General features: G+C 34.9%; 4 protein-coding genes across 4 annotated transcripts; all 4 read right to left on the reverse strand.

Annotated features, from left to right (window-relative positions):
- Positions 1–2,269: 2,269 nt before the first annotated feature.
- Positions 2,270–3,112, reverse strand: LOC130408189 (C-C chemokine receptor type 8-like). Its single transcript, XM_056731671.1, has one exon. The coding sequence runs from the start codon at positions 3,110–3,112 to the stop codon at positions 2,270–2,272; it is 843 nt and encodes a 280-aa protein (XP_056587649.1).
- A 4,679-nt stretch (positions 3,113–7,791) lies between these two features.
- LOC130408191 (somatostatin receptor type 1-like) lies at positions 7,792–8,631 on the reverse strand. The gene has a single exon (XM_056731673.1). The coding sequence runs from the start codon at positions 8,629–8,631 to the stop codon at positions 7,792–7,794; it is 840 nt and encodes a 279-aa protein (XP_056587651.1).
- A 2,294-nt stretch (positions 8,632–10,925) lies between these two features.
- On the reverse strand, positions 10,926–12,227 carry LOC130408192 (C-C chemokine receptor type 8-like). Its single transcript, XM_056731675.1, has 2 exons — positions 11,483–12,227; positions 10,926–10,963 (listed from the first exon to the last, which is right to left on the reverse strand). Exons 1-2 carry the CDS (start codon positions 12,225–12,227, stop codon positions 10,926–10,928), a joined length of 783 nt encoding a protein of 260 aa, XP_056587653.1.
- Positions 12,228–13,546: 1,319 nt separating this feature from the next.
- On the reverse strand, positions 13,547–14,389 carry LOC130408194 (C-C chemokine receptor type 8-like). The gene has a single exon (XM_056731676.1). The coding sequence runs from the start codon at positions 14,387–14,389 to the stop codon at positions 13,547–13,549; it is 843 nt and encodes a 280-aa protein (XP_056587654.1).
- Positions 14,390–25,702: the final 11,313 nt, after the last annotated feature.

Genomic DNA, 25,702 nt, shown 5'->3' on the forward strand with positions numbered 1-25,702 from the left:
ACAGCTGTGGTTAATTCAAACACACAAAAAAACTGTACACGCAAAACAATAACAACTAAATTCAGTATACTGCCACTTAAAATGTTATTTTGCCAAACACTAAATGTCACATAATAACTAAACTGCTAAAATAATAATGACCTAATTAACAAAGCAAAGGCTGTCCAACAATTATTCACGATTAATCTCATCCAGAATAATGGTGTATACATAATATTTGTCTGTGTAAAGTGTATGATAATTTTGACAATGTACAAAAATGTACAATGTACAAAAGAAACAAAACTGATTAACCAGATAAGAGAAACTTCCTGTTGCAAAATAAGGTACAAACATGATCCCAATGTTAACATAAGAATGAGATAAAATACTCTTCATGCGATTTTCCTCCTCTCCCTCTCTCTCCCTCTCTCTCCTGGTCCAGACTGCTTCAGAGCTCTGAGAACAGCCAGACAACAGAACAACTGAATGGAGAAAAAAAAAATAAACTGCACTGAGACCAACAATGTAATTTTTGTAAAGAATGGTGAATTTAAGAGAAAACTGAGAAAAAAAAACGATGGGAAGATTCATGATCCAGACAACAATGCAGCAGATGGCTGAGAGGTTTGTATTTAAGAAAGGTTACAGGATGAACCACTGCCAGGTAACACTCGACAGAGGGTTTATCCAACAAAAAACAGACAGAATGGTATAAGTCTTGTAAATGAAAACGAAAGCACAATTCAAACAATTAATTGTTTCACTGAGATTTAGGTTGAAGAACTCGGATGCAATTCCACTTCCCGTCCCTTTGATAATAAGCCATATAACATAGCAGTGCGTAGGAAGACCAAACAGGAAATTGATGCCAAATACAACAATATCCATATCGCTCCGTAGCAGGAACGCCAAAGTGGTCGTGAAGTTGGTGGATGATGCGGGTGTGGTTGAGATTGCTGTAGAGTCGTTCATTTCTCTATGAATTGTGTTCTCAGCTAAGTGAATTTTGTTAAAAATAAAAAAATGTTACAAGCAGAGCAAATGCAACTCTGTTAATAATTGTAATTATGTAAATAAATTGCAATACCAGGCTGAATGTCACACTCTACACAGGATTGCGTGGTCACGATCTGCTGTAGGGTTACTCTGAAAAAATCTGTATGGGTCATTCATTTTATGTATTTAAAGTTGATTTGCATGTTGGCACTATGAGGTCATCTGTGATGATAAACACCAGCAAATTTTTTATGGCTTTCTGATCATCTATCGGCAAAAAGGTTCATTATGAAAGATGATTCATGAAGCAAATCTCATGCGAATTAAAAGAATCATTGTTAATGAATAAAATGCAAATAATTTGAACCTTAGTTTATAATTACTGATATTATTGAAGAATACTCTGTGCTGTCTGTTTTCAATCTGTCAAGAAATCTATATTTATACTTATAATTGTTAAAGAGCCAGATGTTAAAAGCCAACATACAAAACCACTGCAAAGGAAAAAACAAGTATTTGTGCAATCGCTTATATGACTTAAAACATTATCTTCCTGTTAGCTAGCACATTGTCTTCTATGGTAACATGTTTAAAACCAACAGGGAAAAAATATGGTTGAAATTAACATAATTCTTTATGCTTATTTATTTTAGGTCAGCGGTTTTCCGTGATCATTTCAGATGCTATAACCTGTGAGCAGGTGTGAACAGGTATTCATTTTGTTATCCATTTATTTTGGCAGATTTTCCATTTACTCAATTCAACAAATGATTTAAGTTCCTGACATGGAAACATGTCAGGTGTTCTTTGGCCCTGTGACAAAGATAAATAGTTTGTATTCTGAAAAAAACACACCCTCCGTGCTCACCGCAAAAACACATCCCTGCCTGAAAAAACAAACATAGAGCTTTGAGAAAAACATGTTCTTTAATACTTCATAGAAATTCAGCATATGCAACATATTTTACAACAGTGATCAGTACATTTTGCGAAAACTTTTCCAGACGTTGAATTTTAAGTCATACACAAACCAGAATTGCCATTGTGGTTCGGTTGTAATACATGGCATAGTTATTTGAAAATCACATACAACAGTAGGTTTTATTTAATCACATTTAAAGGTCAAGCCTCTAAATGTGTATTACCATTAGATCCATATAAAAAATAAAAACAGGGTTTCAATGCAAAATAAGCAGGTGGTTTTGGAAGTATTAAAAGAAACCATCTCTATGACACCTGAAATTATAAAATTTAACTTTTTTTATAATACACCAAATTGTCAGTGTTTTTTTTAGAAACAAAAGCAGGAGAGCTTCCCCATGCGGTGCAGATAAAGAACAGGCTGAACAAAACCAGCCAGCATAAAACAAACATAACTAACGGACCAAAGAACCTGAATACTCTCATCATCCTGTAGTGTCACAATGAAGAACCCAGTGATGATATATGGGGCATATCTGATAATCATGCTCACAGTAGCTATTAGAATGAGATGAAATGCTCTTTTCTTAATGTGGTTTTCCTCCTCTCTCTCTCTCCCTCTCTCTCCTGGTCCTGACTGCTTCAGAGCTCTGAGAACAGCCAAAAGGCAAAACAACTGAGTAGAGAGGAAGATGAGGAACTGAACCGTGTAGAACCACACATACAGATAAAAGTTAGGCGACATCAACAAAAACATGCAGAACAAACCGGATCCAAAACCAATCATCCAGGCAGCAGTGCAGCAGATCACTCGATATCTGAGAGGTTTGAACTTCAGAAAGATTACCGGATGAACCACTGCCAGGTAACGCTCGACACACATCAGACACTGAAACATGGGATGACCAGTGATGATTTCTCCAATTAAAAACCAAGTAAATATTATGAGACTTTGAAATGTTTCTGCCAGCGCATTGAACAATGAATTCACAGAAAAAAGGATCTCACAGACAGAGAGATTGAGGATGAAAATCTCTGAAGCAATTCCATTTCCTTTCCCCGTGACGATAAGATATATAACATAGGCGTGAGTAGGAATGCCAGATAGAAAGCTGAATACAAACAAACACATTTCTACAACGCCTTTGTGCCAAAATCCATAGGCTGAGAATGGAGATGGAACAGGTGTGGTAAAGTTACTTATTTCCTCCATGTTTACTCTCCTCAGCTTAGAACATCAAAGATATATAATGTATATGGATAATGTTGCAATTGTCATCTGTAGAAAGAGAAAAGCATAAATAAACAGTTAGAGTGATGAAGAGCATGGAAATCAATGAAATCGCAAGCGGTCAATTCATTTCAGGTATAGACTACAGAGAATAATGCAGAACAACTGTAATATAATCCATGCATAATTCTACACAGTCTACTCAATAAACTAAAAAAATTCTCCCAGAAAACAATCTCACTTTAAATCACAGATAACATTAATATCCGTTCCATTCTAGCAACTATTCCATCTAACATGCCAACAGTCTTCCTCAAAAAAACATAGTCAATGTTATATATGATCCAGAAAAAAACACAAAAAAAAACAAGTTGAAAAAGTTTGTCACCTGAACACTCAATGCTCCGTGCTTCTCAAAAGACATCACAGCTGTCAGAGCAACTACTTATGTTTACAGTTCAGAATGGACAGATGACCAGTCATGCAAATCTATCAAGTGAAAATGATTTGGTTAAAGCCTTTAACAAAATTCTTATCAGCAAAATGCGTTTTTTTTGCAAAATATTTCTTATCTTCTCGTTTCCAATAATCAGAATATCTGATCACAAATAATTCTACAAAACCATGAATTTAAATATTGGAAAACATTTATTTTTAATTTGAAGAATTAAACGGAGCTCAGTACCATTTAAACCAACTCATGCTGTATTTCATGCCAATAAACCTCTGTGTTATATAACCACAGTGAATTTGTATTTCATTGTGTAGACATATAGTAATGTAAGGTGCTCCCATATGACTCAACTGTTAAAGGCAAAATACAGATAATATTCTCTGAGGCACATGCATTAAGTTTTCCTGAATCAATATTGTTTCTTTAAATTGAAGATTGATTAAAATCGAAGCATCTTTATTTTTTAACCATCCCTAATAAATGTTACGTACATGGATGAAATTGAAAAGGTTTATCACCGGAGAAATGATTCTCAAGTGTTTCTAGACAGATTTGTGATGTGTGTGTGTTGTTCTACAAATTCTAAACGTTACGGAAATGCCTATGAAGCTATCTTGTGACAATCATGACGTTAAAAAAGATTATAATTTAAGTCTGACAGGCAATCCTGTTTGTTTGCTTATACTAAAGCATCAAGGCATCAAAGCCTAAAATAGCTACAGGATGCATCACTTAAACAATCATTTATGACATTAAAAATGTTATTAAGATAACTAATTTATTTGAAACAACTTTGGATTTATTGTTTTCCTTCATGCAATTAAAAACACAAACACATAAACTAAACAAATTCAGGGAATTCAGAAATGAGGCTGTGTGCTAAAATAATTTGTGCTTCAACATGGGTGTTAATATTTGTTTATTTATAGGACTTAAATACAATGAATTATAGAACAATTATAAATCTATATTACACGTTTTCAACAGAATATGATGTTTGATGCCAAACACACAGCAATCATTTTCACAAGCTCTAATAAATGTGTGTTAATGAATCAATATGTCACCGGTTTGTGGATTGTACGATTTTCTTTGTTTGCTGCAGATATAGAATGGGCTGAACAAAACCAGCAAGTACTAAACAGATGAAACTAAACGTCCAGAGAACCTGGACTGAATTTTGGGACACTATGATAAATAATCCAGTAGTGATAAATGGGACATACAGTATGTGACAAACATGCTGACAGTAGTAATTAAAATGATAAGAAACGCTTTTCTCTTCATGTAGTTTTCATCCTCTCTCTCTCTCCCTATCTCTCCTGGTCCTGACTGCTTCAGAGCTCTGAGAACAGCTAAGAGGCAAAACATCTTGATGGAGAGATAGAGGAGAAATTGCACACAGTAGTAACATGAGTAACTAAAATAGTTCAAAGAGATCAAAAGAAGCAAACAGATCACACAGGACACAAGACAAATGATCCAGGCAACAGCACAACACATCAGTCTGTATCTGAGAGGTTTGTACTTCAGGAAGGTTACGGGATGAACCACTGCCAGGTAACGCTCGACACAGATCAGACACTGAAACAGAGGACGACCGGTGATGGTCAGTCCCAACAGAAACTCGGTCGACGGCACTAACCTTAGAAACCAGTTGGCCAATAGAAGCAATAAAGAATTCAAAGAGAAGAAGATCTCACAGATAGACAGATTGAAAAATAAAAACTGTGATGTGATTCCACTTTTCCAAATCAGATACAAAACATAAGAGTGAATAGGAAGACCAGACACAAAACTAAAGGACAACATACACATTTCTGGTATCCGAATAGTCCAAAATGCAGCTGCTGTGAAATTAGCGGATGGATGAAGATTGGAGGAATTCACAACAGAGTAAATCATTTCCTGTGGTCAGGCAAAGAGCTCCCAAATCATATAAATGAATGATGAAAAATCTGTAGGAAAAATGTATAAAAACTTACATATCAATACATATAGCAGAGTAAGGGTTGTTTTAATAAATAAAGGGGCAAAGTGATCACAATCCCATTTTTAATACAACCTCAATGTGAATGATTTGAATTCCAACCAATTGAAAAAAAGAGATTTTACAAAATATAATGGCTTTGGTCATTTAAATAATGTTTTGAAATTAGCCTCAACTCATATGTCCATAGCCCACAACAATGACTGAATGTTATTCATCCGAAAGAAAATTAATCAAAGTGAAAAGAGTTTGTCACCTGAGGAGTGAATGCTCAGTCTCTCTTGATTTACAGGCATTTCTGTGTCATTTTATAGCTTGACATCCCAGCTGTCACAAGGACAGATAGAGTGTTTGCTTTATTATTTAAACAACGAGCACCAGCTATGCAAATATTTTGAAGTGAATATTATTAGGTTAAAAAAGACAAAATTACACTTTAGAAATTTCATTGAGCATCATGTTCCTAAGATCAGGGTTATCTTTCTCAATTTTATGAAAAAAAAAGAAATAGTAGAAAAAAAATGAGAAAATCAAAAGCTGTAATAAAGACATGTCAGTATCGTTGTTGTTTGAAAATCTCATACTTTAACATTTAATTTTTATCTTTTCTTTTATTATGTTTCCCCTCGAATCTGTCTGTGTTTTGCAGAAAAAGCTGAGCACTCACATAAGCTGAAGAAAATGTATTGAGATGCACAAACACAACCTCTTGGGAATTATATTTTTTCAAAGTGGCTAATTTGTATGAATATGTATACGTTGCAGTACAATCTGCTTTGGCACCAATTACGTCAGGTTTAGGGGCAGGGGATGTCATGAAACGTGGCTGGGTGAGACAAGGACAGAGGACACAGGTGCAGACACCAGGTCAGGGGTTAACTTTAATAATAAATAAAACAAAAACCCACGAAGGGGTAAAACAACATAACATACAGTGCAGACAGAAACGAAGACTAACAGGACTAGACCAACAAAACGTTGCGTTGCGTTGCGTTGCGTTAACTAGAAATAAACTAAACTTACTGACAAGGAACTCACCCACATGACACAAGCAAACAGGAGCAGCACAGGACAATGAAACATTTGGTCAATATATAGGGACCGAAATGAAGAGGGGACAGGTGCAGGGCATGAACTAATTACAGGCAATAATGAGACGAAAGGGCAGGAAACACAGACGAGACTCAGAGAGTCTCAGAGAGAGTATGGCATTCAACGAGGCCATAAAACCTCTCTCTCTACAATAAAACAACGGATTCTATCATGACTTTCATGACAGGGGAGGGCCATCATGAAATGCTTTTTCCTAATAATCTTATGAATTCATGCAAATTAGCCGCCTCGTGAAGAATTTACGAATTCCCATGAGATCAGGTTGAATGTACTTACTGCTGCCAACGTCATTCACTGGTCAAACTCCATTTAAGCTTGGTTTTGTTGCAAAATTAATATTTCAATAACACATTTCTGACCAAATACAGTTAAAGAACAATACAAAAATTGACCACACAGTCCTTAATATAAAAAGGCTTTTTAATTTTCAATTTCTGCCTGACTGCGACAATATTCCATACCATTCTGCAACATGTTGACAAGCTAGTGGCAAAAAAATATGTCACATATCTTAATATTGTAAATTTAGGAAGACGCTGGTCAAACTCCATTTAAGCTTGGTTTTGGTGCAATGTTGATCATTTAATGACACATTTCTGACCACATACAGCAAACCAACAATAACCTCACTTAATATTGGAAATATAGACTCCGTCTGAAGACGTTAACAATGGTTGACAAGAAAAACTTTCATTTTTTTAACACTGCAAAACGTTTGAACAAAATACAACAAACAGAACATTTAAGCGATAACCGAATCAAAATGTAAAAAAAACATTTTTAAAACGCTTTTATTAATTTAGGTATGATTAAAAAAAATTATGTTAATATTAAATAAATTAAAACTTGAACCGGAAGTGCTTTTATGCCTGTATGTACACCTTGCAAAGTGGTCTCTAGGCAAATATGGAACAAGATTTATTAAAAAAAAATACATTTGAATTGTGAACATTTTTGTATTTGACAAGTGTAATTTAAAAAAATATATATTATGAGGTGCACTATAGAGGTGTGCAAAATGTCACTAACATTGTTTAAAGGTCATAATTACCCTTGATCTCTACTTCTAGGACATTAACTTATTTAAGTTTTTATAACAATGTTTCATGGTTTAGGAAAGCAGGGGATTTTTCCATACCGAAGCAGATAAAGCACAGGCTGAACAAAAGCAGCCAGGGTGTAGGAAATCACACCAATAAGCCAAAGAGCCGGAATATACTGATTTGTGAAAATGAAAATAAACCCTGCAAGAGTAAATGGAATATATATGATTATCATTGTCACTGTAATTATTAGAATATGTTGAAACACTCTTTTCTTTCTTAGGTTCTCATCCTCTCTCTCTCTCCCTCTCTCTCCTGGTCCTGACTGCTTCAAAGCTCTTAGAACAGCCAGACAACAAAACAACTTAATGGAGAGGACGAGGATCATGGGTACAGAGAAGAACCATGCATAAACATACATCTTATATGATACCAAAAGAAATATGCAGCTGAAACAGAAGCAAAGACAAATGGCCCAGCCAGCAGTGGAGAAGATGGCTCTATATCTCAGAGGTCTGAACTTCAGAAAGGTTACGGGATGAACCACTGCAAGGTAACGCTCAACACAGATCATACACTGAAACAGAGGACGGCCGGTCATGCCTAGCCCTGATAAAAGTAGCGCCAACATCTCCAGACTTGAAAACCAAAGCGACAATATAGTGAACAAACTATCTATGCAGACACCGATCTCACAGACAGAGAGATTGAGGCTGAAGAAGTCTGTTGAAATTCCAGCTTGTGTAACGATGAGCCATATAACATAGGAGTGTAAAGGAAGACCAAACAGAAGATTGATGCTACACAAGGACACTTCCAGAAAGCTTATCTGCCCAATGAAAAGAGTCGTAGAGTTTATGGATGATTCACTTATGGGGAGGTTCACTGTGGAGTTATTCATGTCTTCTTATCTTCTCAGATAAAACAACAACAACTAACTCCAAAGTGGTCTGTAGGAAGAGAAAAGTGTAAACATACAAGAAATTTTGGAAATGCATAAGGAAAAACGTCAAGAACGCATTTCAGAACCTCCATAAAGGCAAATTGCTAATATAAAGTAGTGTTTACTTTTTTAACATCGCATTTACAACCAACATCTTGTTTTCAATTACATCTCACTTGAATAGATTCTGACAAAACTCTCACATTTATAATACTATATAATACACACCATTTCATTAAACAAATGACAATCTATCTTTTACTACTACACCTGACAAACACTGAGATTTTGCATGCTATCGGATGACAAAAAAGAGAATCCATAAAGGATTCATCACCTGTGAAGGTTGAATTTCCAGTCTCTCATGATGTAAATAGGTCTCTGTGTTGTTTTTGTAGATTCACAGAAAAGCTTTGATAAGGATATATCTGCATGACTTCATGTGCAATATGCCACATGATACAATACCTATGCAAACAATGCATATGCAAATAAACTACAAAAAAATGTGGTTTTAAAGTGATAGATGGTCAAATCCCCAAAAATTGAATAATAATGATATTTTAGTTTCAGGATAATAAAAGGTATTTATGTGTTCTAATCCTTTCATAATAAGGAATTTATAAGAACATGAATTATAAAACATGCTTGATTATAAAAAGACGTGAATTCCAGCAGTTGCCCTGCACTGGCACCCCAAATGGAAAAATGCTTCCTGGCCGCTGACGTAAATTCAACACCGTTCATCCAAGTAATTGTTTTGGATAAAAGCACTATGTAAATGCCCAGAAAAAGTGTGACTCATATTTTTCATTATGACGCCCTTAATGGGCTACATACTGTAAGTTCCTTGTATATTGTTTTGGTACAGTAAAGCTTAATTAATTTATCTCTAATTATTTTCTTCCATATGTTGTCCTGTATTTTGCGTATATTACTCGTTTAAGTCAGAATAATTGAAAACTTTTACTGAATAAAGCAACCAACAGAGCTCAGTCGTACACATGCCGTTTCTTTTTAGCTTTATATACACTAACTATGTTTTCGCAGACACCCTGATAGACTACATCACAGATAACAGACCCTAGTGTGTGCAATTGTTAACACCGGGCCTTTTTGTAATTCAAGGGGAGACATATGGGTATTTGACACGTAAATGTGTAAATGTGTCCTATAGTGTGACAGCAGAAATGTACATGAAATGTGATGTTGCCATCACACAATAGGACACATGTTAGATTTATTTGTCAAATATACGATCACACTGAATATCTCCTGAACAGTCAAAGGCCACATTTAAAAAAAAAAAAATGACACCAACTAAATCCAAAGTGACTTTACACAGCGCTTACAGCATATTTCCTCGGCGCAATTTCTAATGTAACAGTACTTCCCCATTTCCAGACAATGCATAGAGTGCGTCCAGTACTACTGATACCATGACCTTTTAAAGCAGTTGTTCTCAAACTGGGGGCCGTGGCCGCATGGGGGCACCAAGATGGGTCCAAGGGGGCCACAGTTTTTGTGGCATTTTATGAAAAATAGATATGTGTCAAAATGTTTGTGAGTTTAAACATCATAAGACTTTTATTGGGGGGGCACAAAGCAATGCAACCCTCATAGCGGGGGGCTTAGAATGAAAAAGTTTGACAACCACTGCTTTATAGGGTGCCTTAACAGGTTAAAAGCAGCAATACTTGTAATCTTCCATCATCCTGATCTGTGGGCTCTATGATTTCTGGCTTTAAACCTCATCCTGGCTCATGTCACCACACAGTCAAATGCAGACAGAACTCGCTCTGCTAGTGACAAATAAATCATGCATACAACCACTTTATATGCTGACTGGCTTCCGGAGGTCAATCACAGGTGTTTTTTCCAGACACTTTTCTTTGTAAGCTTATAAACAGAACAGTGACCAACAGTGAGAGTCAACATGGAAAAAGCTTCAACGTGTGATTTTATTTGAACAACTAACCACAAACAAATTCCAGTGAAATCCGATGGACTATAATAATAGCACATGATATTTATGCAAAAGGAATGAAATTTACATTCACAAAATAGAATCATGTACTTATAACAGTATTATTATTATAACTTCAACATCAAGTTTATTTGAGGCATGTGCTAACCAGAAACTAATAGTCAAAGTGACCTAAAAACTGTACAAACGATCACCTTAGTTACACGCTTATAATATCCTTATGAAAGAATCATTTTAATTATACTATGTACAGTTATATTTAAATTTACTTCACTTCAGGCACCAGCACAAGGTCATTTAACCCTAGAGTTACCAAAAGAAGCTCAGTTTGAAGTTGTTCATCTTTTCCAAACACTATTCTAGTCAAAACACAAAAAATCTAGTCAATTTAGTAACATACAAAAGCAAGATTCACCCAGAACAGAAGCAAGACCGTTTACCGGCTCAACGAAAAAAATAATTTTATTATAAAGAAAATAACAAAAATGAAACCAGCCATAATATAACATAAAAAACAATAAACCAGACAGCTGGAATATACTGTTCTGAGAAAAAGACAAAGAATCCTGAGATACAATATGGCAGGACAGTGAATATACGGCATTGAAATCAATGAATTTACAAGAGGTCAACTCGTTCAAAATACATAGGTATAGACAACAAGCTTACTCACATAAATTGTATTACAGTAGTTCTTAACTAAAGTGAAACATCAGAATCATTTTTTTGAAGAACAGAGGTTGAGTTTTCCATTACGATGCAGATAAAGAAACGGATGTACAAATGCACCCATAATAAAACAAAAGAAACTTACGGACCAACTAACAGGAACGAATTGGTTTAAATTAGTGAGAATTCCTGTGACAATATAAGGTACAAACATGATCACCATGCTAAAAGTAGTTATCAGAATAAGAGGAAATGCTCTTCTCTTCATGTGGTTTTCCTCCTCTCTCTCTCTCCCTCTCTCTCCTGGTCCTGACTGCTTCAGAGCTCTGAGAACAGCCAGACAACAGAACAACTGAATGGAGAAAAAAATAATAAACTGCACCGAGACCAACCATGTGTTTTGTAAAAAGATTGGTGAACATAAGAGAAATCTGCAGAAAAAACAGGTAGCAAGATTCATGATCCAGACAACAATGCAGCAGCTGGCTCTATATCTGAGAGGTTTGTAGTTCAGAAAGGTTACAGGATGAACTACCGCCAGATAACGCTCCACACAGATCAGACACTGAAACAGAGGACGGCCAGCGATGCTTAATCCAACAAAAAACAGACAGAATGGTAAAAGACTTGGAAATGCAAACGAAAGCACATACACCGCACAATTCAAACAATAAATTGTTTCACTGATAGAGAGATTTAGGTTGAAGAACTCGGATGCAATTCCACTTCCCGTCCCTTTGATAATAAGCCATATAACATAGGAGTGTGTAGGAAGACCAAACAGGATATTGATGCCAAATACAACAATATCCATATCGCTCCGTAGCAGCAACGCCAAACTGGTCGTGAAGTTGGAGGATGATGCGGGTGTGGTTGAGATTGCTGTAGAGTCGTTCATTTCTCTATGATTTGTGTTCTCAGCTAAGTGAATTTTGTTAAAAATAAAAACATGTTTCAAGCAGTGCAAATGCAACTCTGTTAATAATTGTAATTATGTAAATAAATTGCTATAAACACAGGATCTATATCTACACAGGATTGCGTGGTCACGATCTGCTGTAGGTTACGCTGAATAAATCTGTATGGGTCATTCAGTTTATGTATTTAAAGTTGATTTGCATGTTGGCACTATGAGGTCATCTGTGATGATAAACACCAGCAAATTTTTTATGGCTTTTTCATCATCTATCTGTTGAAAAGTTAATTCTGAAAGACGATGAAGAAAAATGTTATGAATATAAATATATTTATATATAAAAATGAATAATCATTGTTTCAATAAAGTGCATACTTGAAAAGCAACATACAAAACCACTGCAGGAACAACAAGAATTTGAGCAACCGGTCTCAAAACATTATTTTCCTATTAACTAGCACAGTGTCCCCTATTGTAACATATTATAAACCAACAGGGAAAAACATGGTTGGTATTAAGTAAACTCTTTATGCTTCTTTTTATTCTCTCTTTGAGGTTTTCCGAGATCATTTCAGATGCTTTAACCTGTGAGCAGGTGCTAACTTTTGTTTTCCATTTATTTTGGCACATTTTCCACGTACTCAATTTAAGAAATTATTTTATCAACTGACATGGAAACAGGCGGCCCTTTGGCAAAGATACATTGTTTTTATTTGGAATAAAACACAAATTCTGCACTCATCGCCAAAACATTTACATTACATTTAGGCATTTTGCAGACGCTTTTATCCAAAGCGTCTTACATTGCTTTATCCTATACATAGGTATTTGCAATCCCCTGGGATCGAACCCACTACCTTGCGTTGTTAACGCAATGCTCTTACCACTGAGCTAAAAGGACAATTCATTCCTGGCTGATAAAAAAAACATAATGATTGGAGGAAAACACATTCTTTAATCCTTCGAAAAAAAGCACCATACGCAAAATATATTACAACAGTTATCAGTACATTTTCCAAAAACTTTTCCAGATGTTCAATTTCAAGTCATAATCAAGCCAGAATAGCCTTTTTATTGTGGTTCAGTAGTAATACAGGGTTTACTTATTTGAGTAACTAAGTTAGCAGTAACTTTAATGTTCTGAAAAAGAAGGTCATGCCTGTAAATGTGTATTCCCATTAAAATATAATGAATAAAGACGGGGTTTGAATACCACACATGCACTTTTTTTTGAAGAACTAAAAGAAACCATCTCTATTACACTTGAATACGTGGAAAACACAGTATTTTCAGTGTTTTTTTTAGAAACAAAAGCAAGAGAGCTTCCCCATGCGGTGCAGATAAAGAACAGGCTGAACAAAACTAGACAGCACAAAACAAACAAAACTAAAGGACCAAAGAACCTGAATACTCTCATCATCCTGTAGTGTCACAATGAAGAACCCAGTGATGATATATGGGGCATATCTGATAATCATGCTCACAGTAGTTATGAGAATGAGATAAAATGCTCTTTTCTTAATGTGGTTTTCCTCCTCTCTCTCTCTCCCTCTCTCTCCTGGTCCTGACTGCTTCAGAGCTCTGAGAACAGCCAAAAGGCAAAACAACTGAGTAGAGAGGAAGATGAGGAACTGAACCGTGTAGAACCACACATACACATAAAAGTTAAAGGACATCAACAAAAACATGCAGCACAAACATGATCCAAAACCAATCATCCAGGCAGCAGTGCAGCAGATCACTCGATATCTGAGAGGTTTGAACTTCAGAAAGATTACCGGATGAACCACTGCCAGGTAACGCTCGACACACATCAGACACTGAAACATGGGATGAGCGGTGACGATTTCTCCCAACATAAACCAAGTAAATATTATGAGACTTTGAAATATTTCTGCCAGCACATTGAACAATGAATTCACAGATAAAAGAATCTCACAGACAGAGAGATTGAGGATGAAAATCTCTGAAGCAATTCCACTTCCTTTCCCTGTGACGATAAGATATATAACATAGGCGTGAGTAGGAATGCCAGATAGAAAGCTGAATACAAACAAACACATTTCTACAACGCCTTTGTGCCAAAATTCATAGGCTGAGAATGGAGATGGATCAGGTGTGGTAAAGTTACTTATTTCCTCCATGTTTACTCTCCTCAGTTTAGAACATCAAAGATATATAATGTATATGGATAATGTTGCAATTGTCATCTGTAGAAAGAGAAAAGCATAAATAAACAGTTAGAGTGATGAAGAGCATGGAAATCAATGAAATCCCGAGCAAATAATTTAAGACGACACATATCTTAAATAATCCTTACATGATTCTAACCAAACTTCTCAATTGCCTAAAAATTACTCCCAGAAACCAATCTCACTTATAATCACTGATAACATTAACAACAAGTCCTTCTCTCTGAAAACAATAGTCAGTGTTATGTATCATCCAGAAAAAATACAACAAATCAACTGAAAAAGGTTTGTCACCTGAACACTCAATGCTCCGTGCTTCTCAAAAGACATCACAGCTGTCAGAGCAACTACTTATGTTTACGGTTCAGAATGGATAGATGACCAGCCATGCAAATATTTCAAGTGAAAATGATTTGGTTAAAGCCTTTAACAAAATTCTGAACAGCAAAATGAGTTTCTTGCAAAGCACCTGAGATATTTCTAATCTTTTCGTTTCCAATAATCAGAATATCTGATCACAAACAGTTCCACAGAACCATGAATTCAAATATTGGATATTATGTTACTTTAATCAAATGGAGCTCAGTACCATTTAATCCAACTCATACAGTGTATCATGCCAATAAACAACTGTGTTATATAACCACAGTGAATTTGTTTACATTGTGTAGAGATGTAAAAATGTAAAGTGCTCCCATAAGTGGTGGGGCATTGGGTTTGCAACATAAGTAGTTTGACCACCGGGGATACTGATTAAAAAGTTGCTTTGTATAAAACTGGCTGCTAAATGCATAAATGTTATGGCTGAGTTGTGAGACCATTTTGACGATTCAATTCAATTCTTATTTATATGGTTTCAATTTGATTCAATTTTGATTTTGATTCAATACAATATCGATTAGTTTTCAGTATATTTTTTTTAAATATTAGTTTTTCAGACACGGAATCCATATTTATATGCTGGTGACTGAACCCCCCTACTCAACTAAATTAATTGATTTTTACTTTAACTTTGAGTAACCAAACAATACTGTAAAAAATAAAAACACTGTAAATGTGCAACAGTGAAATCATGAGCCACTTGAAACATGTTTTAGAAAGTGAAAAGATTTCAAAATGCAACTCGTATAATAGCGCCAGCCTCTGGTCGAGAGGCGAAATGCAGTTAATATCACTAAAATCACTACAGGATGCATTACCTAGAGACTAAACAGTCATTTATTATACAGGCTATTAAGCTAACTATATTATTTTAACAAATTTGGATTCATTGTATTCCTTCATGAAATTATAAATCAGTTACACATACGAACAACACAGAGTTCAAGCAATTCAGAAATCATGGACAGGCAAAAATAATTTGTGCTTTAACATGCTGGTTAATATTTGTGTATTAAGGACTTAAAGCCTACAATAAATTATAGTACATGCAACAAATAAATCTAAATTACAGTTTTTCAACAGAATACGCTGTTTGATGCCAAACACAAAGCCATCATTTTCACAAGCTCTAAATGTGGTTAATGGTTTGTGAATTGTCCGATTTTCTCTGTTCGGTGCAGATATAGAATAGGCTGAACAAAACCAGCCAGCATAAAACTGATGTAACCAAACATCCAGAGAACCTGGACTGAATTTGGGAAAAAAATGGTAAGTAATCCAAAAGCGGTACATGAGACATATGTGACAAACATGCTGACAGTAGTTATTAAAATGATAAGAAACGCTTTTCTCTTCATGTAGTTTTCATCCTCTCTCTCTCTCCCTCTCTCTCCTGGTCCTGACTGCTTCAGAGCTCTGAGAACAGCTAAGAGGCAAAACATCTTGATGGAGAGATAGAGGAGAATCTGCATACAGTAGTACCATGAGTAACTAAAAAAGTCAAAACAGATCAAAAGAAGCAAACAGATCACACAGGACACAAGACAAATGATCCAGGCAACAGCACAACACATCAGTCTGTATCTGAGAGGTTTGTACTTCAGGAAGGTTACGGGATGAACCACTGCCAGGTAACGTTCGACACACATCAGACAGTGAAACAGAGGACGACCGGTGATGGTCAGTCCCAACAGAAACACGGCCAACGGGAACAAACTCAGAAACCAGTTGGCCAAAAGAAGCAATAAAGAATTCAAAGAGAAGAAGATCTCACAGATAGAAAAATTGAAAAATAAAAACTGTGATGCGATTCCACTTTTCCAAATCAGATACAAAACATATGAGTGAATGGGAAGACTAGACACAATACTAAAGGACAACATACATATTTCTGGTATCTGAATAGTCCAAACTGCAGCTGCTGTGAAATTGGCAGATGGATGAAGTGTGGTGGAGTCATTCATTTCCTCTTGTCAGGCAAGAATCTCCCAAATCAATAAATTAATAACGAAAAATCTATGGGAAAAATTGTATAAAAAACTTCATATCAAAAAATGTACATACTGCAGAGTGTTTCTGTAATAAATAAAAAAGAGCAAAGTCATTACAATCTCACTATTAATACAACCTCATTTTAAAATAAATCGAAGATATATATTACAAAACTAATAATGCAAAAATAACTAAATATTATTAATGTGAAAAAGATAAGGAAAATGTATCAAAGTGAAAAGAGTTTGTCACCTGAGGAGTGAATGCTCAGTCTCTGTTGATTTACAGGCATTTCTGTGTCATTTTATAGCTTGACATCCCAGCTGTCACAAGGACAGATTGAGTGTTTGCTTTATACCAGCTATGCAAATATTTGAATTGAATATTGTGCCAAAATTACACTTTTACAATTACACAATTACAGCTATGAATCATGATCCAGAGTTATTATTTTCTTTTCAAGTTGTTTTTAATTTTTTGATAGTAAAAAGTGAAATGACATGGAAAGTGGAAATGGGGAAAAAATTAAACATGCTTCTAGACAATACATGTGCTGACACTATTATCATTATTGTGTGGAATTCGCATGTTAGGTTTAGGGTTGGGGTTAGGGGAGGTTCAGAACTGCTTTTTTTAATAATCTTTCATCTTTAAAATTAGCCACCTCGTAAAATAGTTACGAATACCCTTGAGATCAGGTTGGAAGCACTAACTGTTACATTTTCTGGTCAAACTGCATTCAAGCTTGGTTTTGGTAAATGTTCATAATGTAACGGCACATGCATGTTTCTGATATATACAGTAAAACAACAATAAAAATTTGACGACACAGTGTTTCATAAAAAAATACAGACTTTTTTATTTTCCATTTCTGCCAAACTGCGACGTTCCATTGACCCATTATGCCCCTTGTTGTCAAGCTAGTGGTAGTAAACTATGCCACTAAACTTCAAATTGTATATATTGTATATTTCTTTTAAATACATTTAAAATTACAGCAGCTAGGGGTTCCCCGTTCCCTATACATTGTCAGGGTTCTGCATTTATCATCAGAGAAAGTATTGTAAATTATGTGCACAAGATAACATACTTATCGTAAATTTTGCGTACATTTATTTTATAAATTTATAAAGTGACTTGAAAAATGAAATTATTGTGATCTAAGAGAAGAGCACTGTTAGGTACACCTCTCCACATTAGAGGCATGGAGAAAGTGCTTATATGGCATTAGATGTTAATTATCTTCTTGTTGTTTGTAGATGTTGTTATTCATGCTGTATGCTGTTCTTTTATTGTATATATATGGACCTTTTTAAATCTGAAATTATCATATCATATAGACCCCTTCAGAAGATGTAAACAACTAGAAGAACTTTCAGTTTTTTAAAACCGCACAAACGTTTGAACAAAATACAAACAGAATTAACATTAAATGAATAAAACCTTAAACCGGAAGTGCTTTTGGATTATACTAATTCAACAATTATACTATTCAAATATTAAATGTTCACAATTCAAATGTATATTGTTTTGTCATAAATCTTGTTCCATATTTGCTTATAGACCACTTTGCAAGATGTAAATACAATATGTTCAAATAAATATTGAACATGTAAGTAAATATACTTACAGTAAATATTATAAATATTGTTAATATAAGTAAATATTGTTCAAATTAATTTACATCTTGCAAAGTGGTCTATAAGCAAATATGGAACAAGATTTATGACAAAACAATATACATTTGAATTGTGAACATTTAATATTTGATTAGTATAATTTAACAAAATTAAATATGATGTTGCATATTAAAGAAAGTGCAAAATATCACTCATATTGTTTAAAAAACTTCATTATTACCATTGATCTCTAATACTATAGCACATTAATTTTTCATGGTTTAGGAAAGCAGGGGATTTTTCCATACCGAAGCATATAAAGCACAGGATGACCAAAAGCAGCCAGGGTGTAAGAAATCATACCAATGAGCCAAAGAGTCAGAACACACTGATTTGTGAAAATGAAAAAAAATTGTAACAGCGATTATTAGAATGTGATGAAACACACTTTTCTTCTCTAGGTTTTTCTCTTGTCACTTCCCTATTTAACACGGTCCTTACTGCTTCTGTCAGGTACGGGGAGGGAAGAACCCAATTACAGGCAGCAAGGTAGACAACAAAACATTTATTTAAATAATAAGCCTACGATGGGGAAAACAGGAACTCAAACAAGGGAAAACGAAACACTTGACATCAGATCTGTAAACTCTTTACTGGTCTTCAAATCTAGGTTGAAAGCACATCTTTTAAAATCCAATTGAAGAGTTGTTGTGATGTGGGTTTTAGCCTATTTTTACTATTTATATGGTGTCATGTGTTTTTATTTTTGTGTATGAAATTTAAATGTGATCTTGTGAAGCAATTTGGGCAACCTGGTGTTGCATTAAACTGTGCTATATAAATAAACAAACAATCTCTATATCTCAGAGGTCTGAACTTCAGAAAGGTTACGGGATGAACCACTGCCAGTTAACGCTCAACACAGATCATACACTGAAACAGTGGACGGCCGGTCATGCATAGTCCTGATAAAAGTAGCGCCAACATCTCCAGTCTTGAAATCCAAATCGACAATATAGTCAATCTATGCAGACACCGATCTCACAGACAGAGAAATTGAGGCTGAAGAAGTCTGTTGAAATTCCAGCTTCTGTGACAATACGCCATATGACATAGGAGTGTAAAGGAAGACCAAACAGAAGATTCATGACAAGGACACTTCCAGAAAGCTTATCTGCCCAATGAAAAGAGTCGTAGAGTTTATGGATGATTCACTTATGGCGAGGTTCACTGTGGAGATATTCATGTCTTCTTATCTTCTCAGATAAAACAACAACAACTAACTCCAACGTGATCTGTAGGAAGAGAAAAGTGTAAACAGTCTCTCCTCTTGTAATATGTCTATGTGCTGTTTTTATAGATTCGGAGTAAAGCAGTCATGAGGACATATGACTTATGCGACATGCCAAATGAAACAATACCTATGGAAACAATGAAAAAACATATGCAAATAAAGTACAAAAATAGGTTTTAAGTGATAGATGGTCTTCTAGTCAAATCATTTAAAAGATTTGAATTATAAACATCAGTCATTTTCAGGATAGTAAGACATTCATGTTTTCTTCAGCATTTCACTAGAACAACAAAAACGTTTTACTCAGAGTCCTATCATTATGGGGACTTTATATTAATATTACTTATAAAACATGTTGGTTATAAAAAAAAAAATTTTAGAGGTCGGCCTGCCATGGCACCCCACATTTAAATGTCAAGCAGCAATACTGGTAGTCTTCCATCATCCTGATCTGTAGGCTCTATGATTTCTGGCTTTAAACCTCATCCTGGCTCATGTCACCACACAGTCAAATGCAGACAGAACTCGCTCTGCTAGTGACAAATAAATCATGCATACAACCACTTTATATGCTGACTGGCTTCCGGAGGTCATTCACAGGTGTTTTTTTCAGACACTTTTCTTGCTATAACATTGTCAAAAAATCTGGGAGCAGGAAATTAGGTTTATGAACAGAACCATGACCATGTCACACGTGTTTAAGTGTTTTATTCGAAATTCTAACCAAAAAACAAATAACAGTGAAATCTGAGAGCACACAAAAGCTTAATATTTATGCAAAAGGAGTGAAATTTACAAATTCAAACTAGAATCATGTACTGATACCAGTATTACTACTGAAAAAGTGGACGACCGGTGATGCCTAATCCTAATAAAAAGTATGTCATTACCAGACATTCCAGAATCCAGACTCTTATTGTATACAGATACCAAAAAAAAGAAAATAACAATGAAGTTCCTTTCCTAAATTAATTTCATGTGAAACGTGAAATACAAAAATGCCTAAAAGTTAATATTCTGTTATTTTTTGATCAAGATGACCTCCTCCATGCAGCACAAAAGTAGAACACATAGGAAAACTCGTAAGAAATTATATTGTCTGTTCTATGGCTTACGTACAGAGTATGGATATACTATAAGAATACTTTTAGTGCACCAATTGTATTTACAGTATTTTGACAGCTTGATGGTTCTAGCCCTATTTATCGTATTTATTACATTCATACACTATGCCTGACTATATTGATATTTTTGCATATTACTACAGTACAATAAAAGGAAATGAAAAGAAAATAGTTTGTCATCTAAAGAGTGAACCTGTCCCACTCTCTCTGCATATAAATTAATCTCTGTGCTGTTTCTGATACACAGCTGTCACAAGAATACGAACATGCGTATGTACATTGTTATACTGTATATTGCATGTTCCATATGATAATCATACATCTGCATATACAGTTTACAAATCGTTCATGCCTATGGCCACAAGAATAAAAAACGAAGGTTGCTTTGATGCATTTTGAGCTGGTGTAAATAGCATGGTAATGCACATAGTCGTTTAAAATATAAAAAGTATTATACTTAAAACAAAATATTTTTTTGTTTTAGGCAATTTAAAAAAACTGTTTTATTGAGTAATGTGAAAAACACCTGCAGTGTATTTAAATAAAATAATTTATATTCTCAAAAATTTGTTCTCTTTTCTTCTGGGTCCAATGTTGGAAGAAAAAAAGCTTTTTGCTTGACTAAATATAAATTATACAGTCATATTTACTCTGGTAAAACAGAATAGAAATAAGGATTAGAGACCTTCTTAAAATCCCAACTTCCCCCTAAAATAATGTGTGAAAATGTAAGTTTCTCACCTGAAAACTCCTTATACAAATCTCTATGAAGCTTAACTGTTTAATTCCCTTACTTCAAAGCTGTCGCATGGATACATGCATGTCACATGTAAAACAGTACAAAACAAAAATTATGTTATAGATACAACATAGGAAGTTCAAAAGCATCAGGCATTCTATTCAAATTGCAAAAAATATACACCTGACTGCTGAAACTGGATGTCAGTCATTCTTACATTAATCTAAATTCACCTACATTAATGCATCAATTATAAGACTGCTTGATTGCAATCAAGGATATCCGAATAAGTTAACACATAGCTCAATATATATTTCAATATTACTTTTACATCAAACTTTGTTACATTAACTCAAATCAAATGCAAACCGCAACAAAATTTTAAAATGTTGTTAAATCCCACCATAAAATACAGCTGGACAGACGTTGTCCTCCAAAGCAACATTGAAATAAAGTTATCTTAATATCATATATTCATTTAGCAACAAATTACATATGCAAGATTCACAGAGAACAGAGGCAGGACAGTTTTCCGGCTCTTTGCAAAAACAGAATCGGGTGAACAAAACCAGCCATAAAATAACACAATAAAACTATAAACCAAAGAGCTGAAACATGCAGATGTAAGAAAATGTCAATGAAACCTAATATACAATATGGCAGGTATATAACAACTATGTTTACAGTACTTATGAGAATCAGATGGAACGCTCTTTTCTTGATTTGGTCTTCCTCGTCTCTCCCTCTCTCTCCTGGTCCTGGCTGCTTTAAAGCTCTGAGAACAGCCAGACAACAAAACAACTGGATGGTGAGAAAGACGAGGAACTGAACAGAGAAGAAATACGTATAAATATCAAGGGTGCAGAAGACCAACAGAATCATGCAGCACATACAAGAGCCGAGAGTAATAAACCAGGCAGCGGTGCAGCAGATCACTCGATATCTGAAAGCTTTGTACTTCATAAAGGTTACAGGATGAACCACTGCCAGGTAACGCTCGATACAGATCAGACACTGAAACAGAGGACGACCAGTGATGGATAATCCTTTGGAAAAATATGCCAATTCCTGGAGACTTGAAAACCAAATTATGAAAACATCCAAAGAGCAATTCAAACTGTTTCCAATTTCACAAACAGAGAGATTTAGGTTGAAAAACTCTGATTCAATTTTATTTCCAGTTCCTGTGATGAGCCATATGACATAGAAGTGTGTAAGAAGACCGATCAGGACACTTACACTGCACACACATATTTCTGTAACGCTCATGAGCTCAGGAAAAGGGTATGTAGAGTTTGTGGATGCTTCAGGTATGGTGGGGTTCACTATGGAGCTCATGCCCTCTTTTCCTGATCGATTGAAAAAGTTAATGTGCCAGGTAGTCCAGACTAAATGAAAGAAATCAAAATAAATAAACACAATACAATATAAAAGAAAATTACAATAAAACTTCAATTGAAACCACTTTCATACATTTCATTTTAATACAGGTCATAAATAGAACAATTACTCACCCCAGAAATAATATTATGTCACTCTTACTCATGCTTAGATCAAACCCAAGCTGTGACGCGTTTCTTTTGTTGTACAATAAGATTGAACCTATCAAGCCTTGCAAGCCTTAGACACCATCATAAAATATAACAGGTAACTCATACGAGAATCTTTATCATTCTTACAAGCTGCCTATTGCAATGGGATATTTCTACTATTAACAGAAAAACAAAAAAGGAAAGCAAAAGAGTGAATATCATGTCTGTGATGTAAATGAGTCTCTGCGCTATTCTGTCACAAAAGGCGTCAAAATGAAACTTTATAGATTTTCGATGTATCGTTTAGTATTGCATGTTGCATATGCAAACAACAAATGCAAATAAAAAACATTATTTATAAGTGTTTTTTTTATTCAAATGGTTAAACATTTGAATGCAAAATGCGTAAAACTATGGAAAAGAGTCAAACATGAACAGTGTCAGTCGCTAAACCCCATTCACACCTTCGGCAACCTGCTATGGTCTTACATTAATTATTAGACTGTGGCAATTCTGGCAACACAAATGAGAGAGACCGCTGACAACATGACAAAGAGGAACATTTTCAAATTTATGTAAATTTGAACTGTAGGCAGCACCGGAACAACAGAAGCAGCAGAAGTATAGATAGTGATGGTATGCTAAATGCTGTGAATGAGATGCTAAAACTAATGCTTACTAAAGTACATCAACTTAATATACTACGTTACATCATTTAACATTTGATTTGGGGCTAGACCATGGCTGCAATGAATGATATCACACAACATTTAGGAATATATGTTTTGTGAATCATGGACTTCACTACAAAAGTTGTAATTCGTACGTCAATTTAGCTTTGTTTATTAAAATATACATTTGAATACCAACTTGTTTATCTGAAAAGTACAACCAGAAAGCCACAAGGAGTAGCCCTCGAGCATTATTCCAATCCTCTGCAGATAAAGAACCGGCTGCACAAAACCACCCAACACAAAACAACCAAAACCAAAAGACCAAAGCCGCATATTGTGTTCTGAGAGAGGTCTTACGAAACAGAAAAACAAGTCGAACATTAATAACAATCAGGCTCACAGTACTTATGAGAATGAGATGATATGATCTTCTCTTCGTGTTGTTTTCCTCCGCTCGACACAGATCAGACACTGAAGCTGAGGACGATAGGTAAAGGTAAAATCTCTTAAAAACTGTGAGATTGCCATCAGATAATCTAAAGAATATTGGAAAAAAAACAAAATACAAAGAAGAAACTATTAAAACAGAGGACAATCTCACAAACACAAAAAATGAGGAAGAAATAATTCTGATGAAGAATTCCTGTTCTCGATTAAAAAAATATTAGCAGCTGTCTTCCAAAGAAAAATAAATACCCAAATAATTTAATCAAATCAGTCAAATTATCATATTATATATATATTTTAAATTATTGGTAAATATAAATAACTAAATACACATAAATAGTTCCTTAACTATCTAAAAGCGAAGGCTCACCCAGACCTGCCTGAAACGCCTTGTGTAACCACATCCCCACAAATCTATGTCAATTCATGGTATGATTTGACAATGACGGCCCAAATGTATATGCAAGCAAGGGGCAAGTAAGGTACCCGTCAGTACAATTGCTTTGGAACCTGATGTTCCAAATATGGTTCGAGGCATTACATTTCCGTCACTCGCTTACAGTATTCGACCAATCACTACGTAGGCTAACTGGCCAATCATAGCACACCTCACTTTTCAGAGCGATCTGAAAAAAATCTGGCCGTTTCAGAGAGCCGGGGAAAAAGGAGATACAAACATGCACTGTATGAGGAAATTACAGCGTTTTTGAACCGTAAATCGTGTGAACACATTACATTACAGCTAAAACAAACAATAATATTCGTTTTAGACGTGTCATATTACCCCTTTAATATTAGATTAGATTAGATTCAACTTTATTGTCATTACACATATACAGGTACAGTGTAACGAAATGTAGTTTAGGTCTAACCAGAAGTGCAATTAGCAAGTGCAGATATACAGTGTGAATAATTACAGAATACAATATTAGGAAAATAATTTACGTTGGGCATGTACTATGAAAATATGACAATCGGTATGTACTATGAACAATATATACAGAAGGCTATATACTGTGAACATTAATGTACAGGAGGTTATGAACAGATAACAATATAGACTATACAATAGTGCAAGAGACTTGAGTGTGCATTAGTTACAGACATTAGCTATTAAAGTTACAGTGCAGTAGATGAGTTAATGTGGTTATTAAAGGTACGGTGCAATACATGAGTAGATGCAGATATACAGTCACAGTGCAGTAGATGAGTTAATGCAGTTATTAAAGTTACAGTGCAGTAGATGAGTTAATGTGGTTATTAAAGGTACGGTGCAATACATGAGTAGATGCAGATATACAGTCACAGTGCAGTAGATGAGTTAATGCAGTTATTGAAGTTATAGTGCAATAGATGAGTAGATCTAGTTAGTTATGCGATAGATGCAATAATGCAATAGATGAGTTACAGTGCAGTAGGTGAGTTAGTGCAGTTATTAAAGTTACAGTGCAGTAGATGAGTTA

Source organism: Triplophysa dalaica, chromosome 19, assembly GCF_015846415.1.
Source record: "Triplophysa dalaica isolate WHDGS20190420 chromosome 19, ASM1584641v1, whole genome shotgun sequence".
NCBI classification, from domain to species: Eukaryota; Metazoa; Chordata; class Actinopteri; order Cypriniformes; family Nemacheilidae; genus Triplophysa; species Triplophysa dalaica.

Excerpts from the sequence above, each read along its gene's own strand:
- LOC130408189 (XM_056731671.1), bottom strand. The coding sequence starts at position 3,112 with ATGGAGGAAATAAGTAACTTTACCACACCTGTTCCATCTCCATTCTCA.
- LOC130408191 (XM_056731673.1), bottom strand. The coding sequence starts at position 8,631 with ATGAATAACTCCACAGTGAACCTCCCCATAAGTGAATCATCCATAAAC.
- LOC130408192 (XM_056731675.1), bottom strand. The coding sequence starts at position 12,227 with ATGAACGACTCTACAGCAATCTCAACCACACCCGCATCATCCTCCAAC. Across the intron at positions 10,964-11,482 it reads AAACCAATTCGTTCCTGTTA|GGTTAAATGACCTTGTGCTG; the intron begins GTTGGTCCGTAA and ends TGGTAACTCTAG.
- LOC130408194 (XM_056731676.1), bottom strand. The coding sequence starts at position 14,389 with ATGGAGGAAATAAGTAACTTTACCACACCTGATCCATCTCCATTCTCA.